This window comes from Wolffia australiana, chromosome 3 (assembly GCF_029677425.1).
Source record: "Wolffia australiana isolate 7733 chromosome 3, ASM2967742v1".
Taxonomy (NCBI): domain Eukaryota; kingdom Viridiplantae; phylum Streptophyta; class Magnoliopsida; order Alismatales; family Araceae; genus Wolffia; species Wolffia australiana.
Genome location: NC_135837.1, coordinates 21,350,440 through 21,366,777, shown reverse-complemented (window position 1 = coordinate 21,366,777; position 16,338 = coordinate 21,350,440). Strand labels below are relative to the sequence as shown.

At 45.5% G+C, this 16,338-nt stretch overlaps 1 protein-coding gene and 1 long non-coding RNA gene across 3 annotated transcripts; both read left to right on the top strand.

Moving 5' to 3' along the window:
- Positions 1-330: 330 nt before the first annotated feature.
- Positions 331-12,861, top strand: LOC144701283 (polyribonucleotide nucleotidyltransferase). 2 transcript variants are annotated; one of them, XM_078573059.1, is made up of 16 exons: positions 331-807; positions 1,451-1,606; positions 1,687-1,857; positions 1,993-2,118; positions 2,284-2,445; positions 7,878-7,997; positions 9,063-9,200; positions 9,287-9,449; positions 9,877-10,002; positions 10,975-11,105; positions 11,182-11,401; positions 11,487-11,570; positions 11,641-11,720; positions 11,785-11,928; positions 12,045-12,539; positions 12,614-12,861. In XM_078573059.1, exons 1-16 carry the CDS (start codon positions 457-459, stop codon positions 12,716-12,718), a joined length of 2,772 nt encoding a protein of 923 aa, XP_078429185.1. In that variant the 5' UTR covers positions 331-456; the 3' UTR covers positions 12,719-12,861. The 2 variants fall into 2 exon arrangements, with proteins under 2 accessions (XP_078429185.1, XP_078429186.1); XM_078573060.1 differs by having other exon boundaries at positions 668-807; positions 1,415-1,606.
- Positions 12,862-14,048: 1,187 nt separating this feature from the next.
- Positions 14,049-16,051, top strand: LOC144700440 (uncharacterized). Its single transcript, XR_013580768.1, has 3 exons — positions 14,049-14,134; positions 15,183-15,451; positions 15,631-16,051. It is a non-coding gene; the product is annotated as an uncharacterized LOC144700440 (long non-coding RNA).
- The last annotated feature ends 287 nt before the right edge of the window (positions 16,052-16,338 follow it).

Genomic DNA, 16,338 nt, shown 5'->3' with positions numbered 1-16,338 from the left:
AATTGTCATTGCGAGGCCACGTGGCTACATCTCAACAGTCGGATATGAATCCGGCAGTTTTCTGTTCAGATTTGTCCGTCCAATGTTCAAGACCTCCGGACGAATTTTCGTCCCAAAATTCGTCCGCATTGATGGACGGGACGATTGTTTCGTCCCGAGTCGAAAAAATCGTCCCGTCCGCGTCCCTGCACTATACTCTCAGGAAATGCCGCATACATTGGGGCCTTATTTATGTAAGGAGTTATTGAAGACATATTAATACATTTACCTTCTTTAACTTTTATGCAGCCTAAAGAGATAGTATATCAGGGGGGTATACTAGCTTCTCTTAACCCTTCGAATCTGTCCCCGTTCGTTCATCCCCGCTAAAAGCCTAAAACCCCTTAAACCCTAGTCGACGAAGACCCAAGTCTTGGTCGAGAAGATTTTAATCCTTCGGTGAACTGGACGATTTTCATGTCTGGGCTGTTGATTCTTCGCACAAGGGCAGCTGGTGGGCGCTTGTCGAACTGGAAATCTTCTCGCTTTCGTGGGATTTGTGATGCCCATCGAAGGGCATTGTCTCAGTCGACGGTTTCAGATTCCTCAGACCCACCCGGAGACGCGGTCTTACCCCCTGGCAGAAAGGTTTTGGAAGTCTTCAAAGAGGAATTCGAAGTTGGGTCTCGTACAATCACTTTCGAGACGGGGAAGATCGCCAGGTTCGCCAATGGATCGGTCGTGATTGGAATGGAGCAGACCAAGGTTTTATCTACAGTCGCATCGGCGAAGAATGCCGATGTCCTCAGAGATTTTCTTCCTCTCACGGTATTTCCATGGCAGGATTTCCTCCGGTCCCCTTATTTGCCGGCAATTTCGGATAAATAGATTCTTCTAATTTTGCTTATCGTGTCTTTCATTTAAGAAATTGTACTGATTTTTTCCATTACACGTTGGCATTCGTACATCTGTTTGATGATCAGCTGCTGGGTCAGCTGAGCTGCTAAAGAACTCAGTGCACAGTCTTCTGAATTTGATTTTAAAACGTGAATAATATGATAAATTTCCTGGCTGAGTAATGTATCAAGAGAAAGAGAGGTATGACGTTTCTGAAGAACATTTTTTTTTTTTGAATAACATTTTCCTCTCGGATGGTTGTTTAAATATCTTTCTTGATTGGTGTTACATTAGGAAATGAAGCAAGTTGGCCCATTGCGGTTTAAGTGAATGATGGGGAGTTGTGGGTTCAATTTCTATTTCTATAATTTTTTTTTGAAATCTTTTTATTTCTTTAAGTTATTTTTCTTTATTGGTGTTACATGAGGAAATGAAGCAAGTTGGCCAATTGCGGTTTAAGTGAATGATGTGGTGTTGTGGGTTTTAATTTTATTTCTATAAGTTTTTTTTGAAGTCTTTTATTTCTGATTTACTGCAGGCCTGAAGATTTTACACGTCTGATATATTGGAACAGGTTGACTACCAAGAAAAACAGTTTGCACAGGGTGTCATTCCCACAACATTTATGAGAAGGGAGGGTGCACCCAAGGAGAGAGAGCTTTTGTGTGGGCGTCTGATTGATAGGCCCATCAGGCCGCTATTTCCATCTGGGTTGTACCATGAAGTTCAGGTTTGTACTAAATTAATTTGTATTATCTTGGATTTCTTGACGGCATTCATTATTTAAACTATCCTTTTCTAATTATTCAGGTCATGGTTAGTGTCCTGTCTTCTGATGGAAAGCAAGATCCGGATGTTATGGCGGCAAATGCCACATCTGCGGCTCTTATGCTCTCGGATATTCCCTGGAATGGGCCAATCGGTGTCATCCGATTGGGAAGAATCGATGGAGAGCTTGTTTTTAACCCAACAATGGACGAGGTATTTCTTTTGTCAATTCAAATATCCGATGTTTATGATTTTCGTTTTTTTTGCAGAATTTTGAAAATAATATCTTGTAATCTCTATTTCTGGTAATTACTTTGCGCTAATCCAAACTATTTTCGTTTATTACAGCTTAGCTTAAGTGATCTGAACTTGGTTTATGCCTGCACGCGAGACAAGACTTTAATGATTGACGTTCAAGCTCGGGAGATTACTGAACGGGATTTAGAAGCTGCATTAAAGCGTGCTCATCCCGAGGTTTGATGTTTTGTTCAATGTATTAGGGGAAAGGATTAATTGGAAACTTATGTTTGAGTGTTATTTCATAAATTGTCGATGCAAGAAAAAAATTTCTAGACCCAAATAATGGTTTTCGGTTATATTTTAATTTAATTTTTGGATGCTCTTTCTAACCTCATGCAGGCAGTCAAGTTCATCGATCCTCAGATTATGCTAGCGAAGAAAGCTGGAAAGGCCAAAAAGGAATATAAGTTATCGTTAATGGCAGAAAAAACTTTGGAAAAAATAAGCACCATCACTGAGGCACCTATAGCAGCTGTTTTCAGCGACCCAACTTATGGCAAGGTATAATGATTTGACAGATTTGTTTTTAGTTCTAGTCATCGTTGAGGCTGAATGATTTTGTATTCTAGTTTTTTTTTGCCAATATGCAGCCGAATAATGCTTTCGTTCCTTAAGTTATGTCTTTTTTGTTATTTTTAAGGCCGTTTTATCTAAATAAGAAATGATTTATTATTGTCAAGGAAGGAAGAAGGAAGATAATGACATGAACTCTAAGAGAGTACATGTGAGGGTATATGTACCCTAAGAGAGAGAGAGAGAATGATAATAGGGCTAATGGGCTTATAGAAAAGGCCCATTAGCCCATGAGGATTAGTATCTCACTAACGCCCCCCCGCAAGCGAAGTATGGATGTCATCCATGCCGAGCTTGGAAACTGCACGTTGGAGAAGAGGTCGAGAGAGTCCCTTGGTGAGGACATCGGCGGCTTGATCAGCTGAAGGAACAAAATCCAGGTCAAAGATTCCCTCGTCCATGCGCTCCTTGAAGAAGTAGCGGTGGAGTTCCATGTGCTTGATCCGGCCCTGTTGACCAGGGTTCTTTGCCAAAGCAATTGCCGACTTGTTGTCGCAGTAGAAGTGGATCGGGCCAGAGTACTCCACACGAAGATCATGGAGAATCCCGTAAATCCACTGGCCTTCAGAGGCCCCATCGGCAAGTGCTTGGTATTCAGCTTCAGCACTGGAGCGGGACACTTTGTCCTGCTTGCTGCTCTTCCAGCTGACTAGGCTGCCGAAGACAAAAGTGCAGTACCCCATGGTAGAACGACAGTCCACAATGGAGCCAGCAAAGTCCGCATTGGTGTAGATTTTCACGGTCCGTTCCATACTCCGAGGAAAGAGCAAGCCTTTCCCGGGGCAGCCCTTTAGGTACGCGAGTACCCGGTTGGCAGCCTGGCAATGGATCTCCTGCGGAAAGTGCATGAACTGACTGAGGAGATTGATGGCGAAACTGATATCGGGCTGGGTGTGCATCAAATAGAGGAGTTCCCCCCCCCCTGCTGGTACTGATAGGCGTTCACCGGGGCTGAGTCCTCCCCCTTACCCAACTTGACGTTAGGGTGAATGGGAGTACTCACCGGCGCACACTCGGTCATGCCGGTCAAGGTCAGTAAGTCGACGGCATACTTCTGCTACGACACAAAGATCCCCCGGGGGGAGTAGGCCACCTTAAGGCCGAGGAAGTAGCGAAGAGGCCCGAGGGCCTTGATTTCAAACTCCTTGGCCAACGCAGAGCTGAGGCGGCTGGCCTCGGCAGAATCGGACCCCGTAATGAGAATGTGGTCGACGTACACGGCAAAGATAGAGACACCAGCAGGACTGTGACGGAAGAATAGGGAGGCATCCCCATTGCTCTGAGTGTAGCCCTCGGCCTTCATGACTGAGGAGAACTGGCCGAACCACATCTGCGGCGACTGTTTCAGTCCATAAAGGGACTTCCACAGTGGGCAGACGGTACCCGGGGGGCCAAGGGTATACCCGGGAGGCTGTTGCATGTACACCTCCTCCGTCAAGTCACCATGGAGAAAGGCGTTCTTCACATCAAACTGCCGGATCTGCCACTGGGAGTGAGCCGCAAGTGCCAAGAGCAGACGAACTGTCTCCATCTTCGCCACAGGAGAGAACGTCTCGAAGTAGTCCACGCCATAAGACTGAGTGTACCCCCGATCCACAAGGCGAGACTTGAGGCGCTCGAGAGTACCATCTGCATGATGCTTCTTGGCATGGATCCACTTGCAATCCACCGCCCTCTTGTCAGGAGGAAGGGGGACGACATTCCAAGTGTGGTTATTGAGCAAGGACTGCATCTCCTCATCCATCGCCGCTTTCCAATGAGGAGAAGCGAGGGCATCAGCCAGGTGACGTGGAAGAGGATCTGACGCGATGTGAGTAAGAAATAGCCTGTAGGGAGGACTCAGCCGGTCGAAGGAGAGATAGTGAGATAAGGGGTAGAGGGGTGTGCGAGTGCACTGGCGAATCCCTTTCCGAAGGGCGATAGGCCATCCCAACTGAGCATTGTCATCAGTAGACGAGGGGGAGGGATCGTCCGACGGAGGGGCGGAAGCAAAAGTGGGAGGAGAGGGTATCTCCCCGGGCTTAGAAGTGGGCTCCCCGGGGGAAGGAGATGGTGCACCAGGAGAAGGAGATGATGCACCGGGAGGAGAGGTGGTAGGGGGCAAGGGGCCCGGAAGGGAAGGTGAAGGTGAAGGTGGTTCAAAGGACCTCTCAGGGGAAGGCACGGGAGAGGTGGATGGCGACGTTGGGGTAACGGTCTCCACAAACGGGTAGTGTTCCAAGGAAAGGGTCGAGGAAACCTCATCCAGCGGAAGGCGGGACGAGGTAGGGTCACCGAAATAAGGCTCATGCTCGGCAAAGGTGACATTTGCCGAGATGAAGAACCGCCTAGACGGAGGATGATAGCAACGATACCCTTTCTGAAAGAAGCTTACCCGACAAAGACGCACCGAAGAGCTCGAGCATCGAGCTTCGTGCGGGAGGGAGCCGTGTCATGAACATACGCCATGCACCCGAAGATGCGAGGTAGAAGCCCAGTCCGCAGCGAAAGTTGTGGGAAAGCCGTGTTCAGCCGATCCAAGGGGCTGCTGAACCCGAGGGGCTGGGAGGGGAGACGGTTTACGAGATGGGTACTCGTCAAGACCGCGTCACCCAATAAGTCCACGGAACACTATAGTTGAGCAGAAGTGTACGGGCTGTCGACGTGACATATCCGATCCGACGTTCTGCCATCCCGTTCTGTTCAGGTGTAGCTACACAGGAGGACTCGTGTAGAATCCCATGATCGGCAAAGCACGTGGCCAAATCAGCATTGACGAAGTCTCGGGCGTTATCGGAGCGGAAGCGCTGGATACCCCGGCCAAACTGAGTGTGAACCATGGTGCAGAAGTGACGGACTGTCAGTGCGACCTTGGACTTTGTAGTCAACAAGTATACCCAGGTGTAGCGGGTAGCCTCGTCAACAAAGATCTGAAAGTAGCGGTGTCCCTTGAGGCTGGCCTGAGGGGCTGGTCCCCAAACATCACTGTGGATGCGAAACAGTGGAGTCGATGAGTGCGAGATGGAAGGAGAGAAAGAAGAACGGCGATGCTTGGCCAGCTGACAAGCGTCACACACAATTGTATGAAGGTCCAATCCAGTACACATCGAAGGAAAGAGACGCTGTAAAACCGGAAAGGGCGGGTGACCCAGCCGTTGGTGAGCCAACTGAAGACGTCCTATGCGCTGCGCATCGACCGACCTGAGGTGGCGGTGCACCAGAAAGCATCGAGAGCGACCCCCATCGTCCAACAACAGCAGCCCGTTCTCCCGCCTAATCGGTGTAGTCCGGCCCACCTTGTCAGGCAGAAACATCCCGTCAGGCTGAAGGTGAAATGAGCAGGAAAGACTGTCAACCAAACGCTGAGGAGACATAAGGATAGCTCGCAGGGCTGGGACATGGAGGACGTTGCTGACCACACCGAGGCCATCGACAAAGACTGCCCCAATACCAGCCACACGCAGACGTCCACCACCAGGGGTGAGGACTGTACGGTTCCCACTATGCCTCTCGTAGGATACAAACCGGTCATTGAACGGGGTCATGTGTTCGGTTGCCCCCGAATCAAGAACCCAGCTCGTATCCGACACGAGAGGCGAGTTGAGGGCCGTGTGACCACAATACCACTGATCAGACGGAGATGAATGAGATGTACCAAACCCACCGAAATGTGCCGTTGACTGGGCCGGAGTCTGCATGGTAGCCACCTGGTCGCGGAGACGGGCCAAATCAGCTTGGAGCTGCTCTAAAGTTGCGGCCGAATTGGTGCTGGTGGAGGTAGAGGCGGCCATAGCTTTCCCTTCGGCGGCCTCCTTCTTCCGGTTGTCGTACTGGCGCTTCTTACACCACTTGCGAAGATGTCCAGGCTTGTTGCAGTAGGAGCAAACCAGCCCGGACGTTGCCGGCTCCGCCGTGGGAGCAGGGTTTGGAGAGGGAGGTCGGGTGAGAAGGGCGGTCGAGTCACGAGCCGCCTCCGGGGAGAGAGTGCCAAGGATCTGAAAGTGGCTCTCCTCCTCCTGGAGCTCCTTCACCAGATCAGCAATTGTGGGAAGGCCTTGCGGTGTAGAGCACATCGACGAGTGTCATCGTACTCCTTGTTGAGACCATGGAGGAACCCCAAAAGGTGAAGGCGAAGGGTGTTCTGGAACGCCTTGCACGTCGGATCATCCGTCGGCAAGTAATACTCCACCTCGTCCCAAAGCTTCTTGTGTTCCAATGCGTAGTCCGAGATGGACATTGCTCCCTGGCGAAGGTTGCTGGCCCATGCTACCAGCATAAAGAGACGCCAGTTGTCCCCTTCTCGTCCGCAGAATGTGTTCGCCTGGTCCCAAAAACCTTTCACTGTGGAGCGGCGAGGGAACCGTTCACGGAACGAGGGCGCCAGGGAGTTCGTGTAGAGCCAGCCGAGGACAAAATGTTCTTCGGCTTCCCACGCAGCATAATGCGGATGAGTCGGTGGGAGAGGATCCTGCGTACAATGCTTGAACAGTTGGCGGGCCTTGAGAGTGGTCTCGACAAAGTGACGTCACTGTAGCAAGTTCGGGCCCTGAAGACACGTCGAGTCGGGAACCAAGGGCAGTGGATGAGTGACCTTGTGTGACAACGGTTCTTTCTGGAAATCTGCATCCGTGAAGCCCCCGGCTGTTGAGACCGGCTGACGTGTCTGGCCCGTGGAGTAAAGTTCCTCTGACATCGTACCCCGCTGCGGCTGCAGTTGCGGCTGCGGCTGCGGGTGTGGCTGCAGCTTGCGGCTGCGCGTGCGGCTGCGGCTGTGCGTGCGGCTGCAGCTTGCGGCTGCGCGTGCGGCTTGCGGCTGCGTGTGCGGCTGTGGCTGCGCGTGCGGCTGCGGCTTGCGGCTGCACGTGTGGCTGCGGCTGAGGCTGCACGTGGGGCTGCGACTTGCGGCTGCGCGTGCGGCTTGCGGCTGCGGCTGGTTTCTCCGGGAGTTCCGCGGGCTGGCTACGGCTCGTCCTGCACAGGGATGATGGGCTGGCCAAACCTAGGGTTTGGCTGGTTTGTCGGCCTGGCTATGATCGGGCTGTGGCTGATCCGCCGGTCACGTCCCCGGGTTCGCTAAACAGCGAGAGGGTGATGTCAAACCCTAGCTGGAAGAGCTCTGGAGCTCTGATACCATGTCAAGGAAGGAAGAAGGAAGATAATGACATGAACTCTAAGAGAGTACATGTGAGGGTATATGTACCCTAAGAGAGAGAGAGAATGATAATAGGGCTAATGGGCTTATAGAATAGGGCCCATTAGCCCATGAGGATTAGCATCTCACTAATAATTATTAACTGGGAAACTCTGTAAATTTTTTTTCCTGTTTGAATGATACCCGTAACATCAAAAAAATAACTTTTATGCTTTTTAATTTGAATCAGTTTGAACGAGGAGAAGCCTTGGATATAATCACACAGGATGCAAAGTTAGTGCTTGAAGAACAGGGGGATGAAGATAGTTTGAGGTTCTTGCCTAAGGCTGTTGACACAGTCAGAAAAAAGGTAATATTATTAAGTTGAAGAATAATATGCATCCCTTTCTTTCTTTCCATCAAAGTCAATCGGTCTCATCATAGTCATAGTCTCCAAGTTTTATTTTAAAGCAGCTATGGCGCTCTAAAAAGCAAAGATAATGGCCATGATTTTAAAGGTCTTCCTTAGAGTCACTTTTAAGGACATGAAATGAGAAGACATCAAGGGCCGTTTCTGTCATTTTTTGCAATTGATAAGCTTTTCATTGGCATGGTAACTAGGCTTTCCATTGTTAGACATGAACATTATGCTCGTGTGTCCCATTGAACGTGTCTTCATCTTTCTTGTGGTTGTCACACGGGAGGCATTGTGTTATTAAAAAGTTGATAAAACTCTAGCTCGCTTTTTTTCTAATTAATAATCACAGGCATGAAGAGACAGCAGTATTGATCACTACTGAAGAGTAATGCACGAAAAGGTGGAACAATTAACACTTTAAGGAAGAAAATTGAGAACGTGTGCAGTTTCATGAGTCATTCATTTTTTGCAAAATCACGAAAGGAAACATAAATTGACAAACCAGCAGGAAAACCAAGAGAACCGTCCCAGGGATCAACTCCATCATTAGACCAATGTTTTTAATGGTGTCTTTCTTTTTTAACGGTGTCCCCTGGATATTTCCCTTTTGAATAGTGGTAGCCAAGACTATATCCCAACTCGACCCCCTCTTAGTCATCCAACATGAGAATGTAAAGAGGATGACAAGTTGACATTGTCCTTGGCATTCAAATGCGACTAGGATGGCGATGACGATCGATGACTAATGTAACTTATGTAATGTTTATTCTTTTAAGTGTGACTGTCTCTCTCTTTTTCTCTCTTCACTCTTTTGTGCTCAGTATGACGATGATGAGTCATCAATTTCCTCGTCATTCGTCATCAACTATGTTCTTTCAAAAAAAAAATTGTCAGCGCCTATGATGACGTGGGATGATGATGATCTATGTATTGATGACAATAAAAAAATCGTCACCGGCCTCCAATCCTTAACCTGCAACACTTGCTCTCCTAAATACTTGTTCGAAATCATGACAGATTGTCCGAAGAAGGATTATTGACCATAGCTTGAGAGTTGACGGTCGGCGGATTGATGAAGTCCGGCCATTACATTGTGAAGCGGGGACATATCCAATACTTCACGGGTCTTCTCTTTTCTCTCGGGGAGACACACAGGTGATCCATATCCTTTTTTCCTTTTTTCTTGTTTTTATATCATTTATTTTCTTGCAGTTTCTTAAGAATTAGAGTGAAGATTTCAGGTTTTGTGCACCGTTACTCTTGGTGCGCCGGGGGATGCTCAACGCCTGGATCACATCGTTGGTCCTCCAACCAAGCGTTTTATGCTGCACTATAGTTTCCCTCCGTTTTCTATCAATGAAGTCGGAAAACGAGGTGGCCTTAATAGACGTGAAGTGGGACATGGTGCGTGTTCTCTCTATCCTTGCAAAAAAATTGAATGTTCTATCATCTTTAATTTTTTCTTAGGACTATGTTACTATCTTAAACCAGCTCTCAAAATGAAAACCAGAATTTATGCAGTGTAAAATTCTGAATTCTGATAGTTCAAAAAAAAAAATTCTGAATTCTGTGTTTTTAGCCACTTTTTTTTGTCACATGTTTCTGTCATAATCCTAACGAATGTTGTCAGCTAACTAGACATAATTAGAATTTAATGAATTGGGAAAACTGCAATAGTCCTTGTTGGTGACAATTACGCAGACAGAAAAAGCTTGGTATTATATTTGCTGTTTCTTTTGCTTACTTGAGTGGGTTTCAGAGTTAGGCATTAGTTTTATTTATTATTTTCATTTTGCAAAGGCCAATTCTCATTTATCGGCTTTTCTCACAGGTACGCTAGCAGAAAAAGCTTTGCTTGCTGTGCTGCCCCCGGAGGGTGATTTTCCGTACACAGTTCGTGTGAATTCTGAAGTGATGGCCTCAGACGGGTCAACATCAATGGCAAGTGTCTGTGGAGGTATGGGTTATCGGTAACTTGCTCTTTCGCTGATAGATCTTTTCACCTCTAATCACTTTTCTTATCTTATTTTGTCTTTGATAGCGGTCTGTTTGCCCGAAAAATTTACATGATCATAAACTTATTTTTTGTAATGATGATCTTAGTTCTTTTATCTGGAATGGGTACAATTTTACCTTTCCTTCATCTTTTTCTTTTTGGTGCATTTACTTCAGCTGTTTGCAATGAGAATATACTGTAGAATGATCTATTTACGCATCTTTCAGTTTTTATTACCCCCTGATAACCTCGTATTACGGTGCCCATAAATCAAATTGAATCTGGCTCGTATTGATTTGGCTGAGTCTGCGGACACTGGATGAATTCAGAAATTACTCACTCAAATTGACGATTTCACTTTTTTCCTTATAAATTAATAGGAGAATATGATAATTTCTGGGTCTTTTTGTAACTTCCCAAAAATTAATTGGAGAATTGACATGTATTATATTATAGGAAGACATTTGCTGAAATTCCAAAAAAAACGTGCTGTCCCTAGATTGGCATTCGTTTTTTTTGGAATTTCAGCGAATGTCTTCCTATAATATAATACATGTCAACAGAAATCTAGACATCTCCATAATCCCAAGTGTTTTATTTATGGCTTTAAAATTTCAGACTAGCTTATGTGAATAGAAATATTTTGGATTTATCATTTTTAGAACAAATATTAAAAATACAAAACTCCCAATTTCTAAGGAATTACTGGGCTCATGGAAGCTGGCATTACATTTTATTTGTACATCTATAATATCGTGTTATTTTTCCTACCCTGGCATTTCTTTTTCTGGAGTTTCAGATAAATTCTTCCAATTACATATCACGACTACAGAAACGTAGAAATCTTAGCGATCTCAAGTACTTTATCTGGCTTTATGTAAAGAAAAATGATGGCTAATCATTTCCGAAACTCTAAGGCTCAAAATTTCTCAGGAAGTATGGCACTTATGGATGCTGGTATCCCATTGAGAGAACACGTTGCTGGTGTCTCAGTGGGCCTCGTCAGTGACGTGGATCCATCGACGGGGAAAATCACAAATTATCGCATTCTCACTGATATTCTGGTTAGCTAAAGCCATCCGCAATCATAATCTATTTCTTAATCTTATAACTTCTCTGTCATATGATAAAAACTAACAGGGTCTGGAAGATCACCTTGGTGATATGGACTTTAAAATTGCCGGCACAAGAAAAGGAATTTCCGCCATTCAGCTGGATATCAAGCCCGCTGGAATCCCCCTTGAAATCATCTGCGAAAGCTTGGATCATGCAAGGAAAGCCCGGCTGCAGATTCTTGATCGCATGGAAGAGGAGATAGCTGCTCCTCGTACCCAGGATGACACCAATGCTCCTCGACTGGGTATATATATATAAATCGCAACATTGCTTCTGTTCTTACTCCCAAATTGATCTTATCCCCTCTCTCTCTCTCACTTCCTCTGTAGCCACGATGAAGCTGAGTAGCTATTCTATGCGTCGGTTGCTGGGTCCCCAGGGCTCTCAGAAGAAGAAGATTGAAGAAGAAACAGGTCTGATTCTTGCTATTCTTCTGATGTTCTTCGACTAACATATCTCATTCTTCGGTGTTTCAATCTCCAGGTGCACGGTTTGCATTCAGCGATGGGAAGTTGACCATTGTGGCCAAAGATCAGTCTGTCATGGAGAAAGCTCAAGATAAGGCACGTACTGAATTCTAGTTTGAAATCGAAGAGCTTGACTTCTTATGTGTTCATGGGTTTTCAGATTGATGCACTGGTGGGTCGCGAGATCGAGGTGGGCGGGATCTACAAGGGGGTGATCGGTGCAATCAAAGAGTATGGCGCTTTCGTGGAGCTGAGGGGTGGCCAGCAAGGTCTTCTCCACATTTCCGAATTGTCCCATGAACAGGTAATCAGATCCCTCAGTTTAAGTTCCTCTTCTCTTGCAATCTATAATAAATGGAATTAGTTTGGTAACCACTAGACACTGGGTTTTTTTATCATCTTCTTCATCCATTTTTCCAGATTTCTAGGGTTTCGGATGTGGTCTCGGTGGGGGAGGAGCTGTCTTTGATGTGTATTGGCCAGGACGTGAGGGGCAACATCAAGCTCTCTCTCAAGGCTATGAAAGCGCCGCCAGATCAAGGGCCAGAGGTCAATGTTTGGGCAACTGTAGCAGACGTCTCCAATGACCCAACAAAGATCGACTCGTCGGACGCATACTCGGTCCCTTCGGTTGTGATCCGAAGCGCCGAGGACTGCGAGGCAATGGAGGAACCGATCTCCAAAAGACAGACCGTTCGACGGAAGAATTCAAAGCCGAAAACCGAGGAGGTGCCAAAATCAAAGACGACGGAGCCAAGGAAGCAGAAGAGGAAATGCGATGACAGAGAAGGAGCTGCTAAAGCTAGCTTGTCTCTCGGACTTGGCGATTCGATCATGGCCAAGGTCTGCCAGGTCCGAGCGCTAGGCCTGGTGCTTGATCTCGGCAACGGCGTCAAGGGGATGTATAGATTCGAGGTGAGATGCCATTTTTATGAGATGAACCTTCATCTCTCAGCATCCAAATCTTATAATTTACTCTGTCATTGCAGGATAATGCGAGGAGAGATTTTCAGACGGGCGATGAGCTTCGGGTGAAATGCTCGAGCTTCTCGAGCAAGGAAATCCCCGTGATGACGCTTGTGGAAGACGAATGATCTTCCTTACAAATTTGAGTTTGAGTGGGAAGGAAGAAACGTGTCCCTGTACCAGGTGGTTATTGTCTCAGAAAATTTTGTTTAGAACTGAAATGTAAAAGTGCATAAATAGATCAGGCACCAATCGTTTTTACCATCCTGTACGACGAGGATGAGATTTGATAAGGGAATTCCCATGTTGGGATTGGTGTCTGAACGACGACAGCGCATGATGATCTGGTGACTAAACATGGTCGTTCTGTCCTTGTACGAATTTGTGCCAATTGTTTGTTTTGTTCGGTTTTCCGATTCAGAACAAAAACAAATTTCAAACAGAACGTTGCACAGACCCATGTGTGGTTATTTTGTTCGCTTTGTGCGAATTTTATTCTAGTTTTGTGCAGATTTTGTTCATTTTTTAAAAAAAAACAAAATGAGCAAGTCCTTGTGTGGTCTTTTTGCGCAATTTTTTTGTTTGTTTAAAACGAACAGAACATACCAACCATGTCTACTGATGATTAAATCACGAATACATCGCCGACGTTAACCATAATAAAAGTTGACAGAATTTGACGTCAATCGGAGGTAATTACCTCGGCTCTCTGATCTGATCTTGATCTTTCCTCGCTGGCGGCCGCAGGCCGATGTCAGTCCCCTGATGAGTAGTGACTGTTTGTCGGCAATCCTTTACAATCCTCTCGTCATTCTTGTAATTCTTCCTCTCTATCCCTGGAACCTCTCGTCTCTCTTTTTGTCGTTGTCGCCCCTGTTGATGTCGTTCCCCTCAATGTCGTCATCCCCTGCTGACGAGTTTATCATGAGTACAGTTCCGGATTGTCCCGGATGTGGACAGTGGATGGGACAGGACGAATTTCATCTGACGTCTGGCTTCAGTGCAGGGACGTGGAGGGGATGATTTTTTCGTTCGACGATACGAAAACCGTCCCGTCTATTCGTCCCAGGACGAATTTCCGTTCCGTCCGGGGAAATACCATCCCGTCCCATGTCCTGGACGAAGAAAAACCTGTTTTATATTTTTAATATATTAAAGGTATGTTAAATTTTTTAACATACCGTTGCCTTGTTGTGGACTTGTTCCAAGGTCTTATTCAATTAATATGGATTTTTCTGAGTTTTTTAGGGAAATAGGGAGGAGAGAGAATGCAGAGGGACATATGTACAATTACTGTTGAGAAGCGTCAGTTTGTGCGGGCATAAAAATACAGGGACTTTAATGCAAAATGTCACGAGCGAACTATGCTGCACGTTGGAGTTCAAATTCAAAAGTGGCGGGAAGGGGGCGCTATAAATAAGATGGAAGGTGACTGGTGAAAGATGTCAAGAGGCTGTTTCAAGATTTGGAGATGCGGCTTCTAGTTGGAGAAAGAGATCTTCTTGAATTCAGAGAGAAAAGAGACGATCCGTCTAGATCTTTTGGTAATCAATCTTCTGGTATCCCTTCTTCCTTCTTCGTTCCTTGATTTCTTCGAGATTTTGTCGGTTTGATACTGTTCCTCATAGGATATCGCTATTTCTGGAATTCTTGAAAGTGTTTCTAACTCAGATTCAAGCTCGTTTTGGATGTAAAATTTCGGAATGTAGCTTCAAACTCGTCCCTATCTTTCCTTATTACGTGGACGATAATGAGATACTCGTCATCATTCGTTATCGCCTGGATGTTTATGAAATACTCGCCATTTTTCGTTGTCGCGGGGAATACAATCAAATACTGGAGGATGATGATGACGACTTCTCATCGTCCCGTCATTTGGCGAATCCGTGCGGAAATTGACGATTTTCGTCACTTTTCTGCAAATACTGAGCTCAATCGAGGTTCTGAGAGAGATGACTATCCCTCGTCCAGTCCGTCCCTTACCGGCATCAGTACGGACTTGGGAATGGAAAACGGAATGAAATTCCTCGCCCCGTTACGTTCCGTCACTAGATTCCTGAGACTTACTCGAGGCGCACAATCCTCCATCCGTTACTGTCCTAACGGCTAGTCCGTCCTGTTCCGTTCGTCATAATTCCGCCATCCGTCTCCGGACCTTCTGCTGAATTAAGGTTCGCTGACAGAAAACGAACGGAACTGGATGAAACCCAGTCTGCCAAGTCATCCATCCCATCTTTAAAGAAGTTCTACTCAGAGTACCGGCCATGTCCGAACCAACATCAATCGATACTATTTAACAGTACCTTATTCTAGTAAAAATCGAACATGTAGCTCTATACTCGGTACGAGATTAGTGCTTAGGATTCAGTACAAGTTCCAAAATAGATATCTAGGAATAAAGATAGATAGGTGAAAATAGACGGTCAGGATTAACGTAGATAGGCACGTTATAATGGTTTATATTAAAAAGTAGTCTGTTAGAGTTATAACGGCTTAATAAATACGAACAAATTAATAAAGCTCTTTCTTCTTTGTAATAATGATCATAACTACCTTTTTCTGCGTCTTTCTCTCTCTCCTCGATGCTCGCAGTTCGGACATCGAGCTAGAGAGTGTCTGGAAAGATTCTCCGGAAGCAGTCAATGCTGGAGACCTTCAGATCAATACAATTCTCAAAGAGCTCAACCACGGCAACCAAATTCTCAGACTCAAGCTGACATGGCAAATTCATTTGACCTCTCAGTAAATGGGTCATGGTATCTAGAGAATGGTGCTACACACCATTTCACTGCAGAACGAAGCATGATGAATCTGATAGAAATATCAAGGCAGTCATCAACTTCAGCCGGGAAATCGTTCAGGTTTGAACATTTTATCCACTGCTTCTGCAAGTTTTGTATTCGTGATAGAAATATCGATTTGAAAGATTTCCTTCACTAATGAAAGATTTCATTCACTAAAAATTTGTTGTCTATTCATTAATGAACTTTAGGAAATGAGATATATGTTTGAAGTTGATCCGTCGTATTGTCTTGTGAAGGATGGGAAAACAAGCATAATTTTACTCCATGGGGAATTTGAAGATGGTCTTCATTGCTTGGAAACACCGTCGTGCAAACCCAGCGCATGCATTAGAGAATGATCTTCCTCGAACTCCTGGTACACTTGGCTTGGACACCCTCATTTCTCATTCTCATAAAACATTTTGTGTGTGAATCTTGCTGCATTTTAAAATCACATTAACTTCTAAGAATCTAAGAATCATAGTTCACAGCAACCTATTGACTTTGGGGACCATCTCCTATGTTATCACATTAGGTCTTTTCATATTGGGTAATTTTTTGTTGATTTTAGATAATTTACTTGGCTTTATCCTCTTAAAAGAAAAAAGTGATTTACTCTCTATATTTTCTGAGTTTTATAAATCGGGGGAAAGTCAGATTTACTCTAAGATACATCATTTGCAATCAGATTGGGAGGTAGAATATCAGCTTCCTCTTGCATTGTGTAAAATAAATGATACTGTAGAAAGAAACATACACAAATCAAGCTAATATTCCCAAAAGTTGTGGTAACGACAGCTAGGGAAGGTCACGTCCTGGTCTAGTTTGTAGCCAAAACCTAAACCTAGACCTGCAGTTCAGTCAGGTCTTGGTCTGTTCAAGGACATGTCTGGTATGGGGTCAATACCATCATGTTGACTAATGAATATCAAAGTCAAAGTAAAAAATTCAATGTCAAGTTTTTG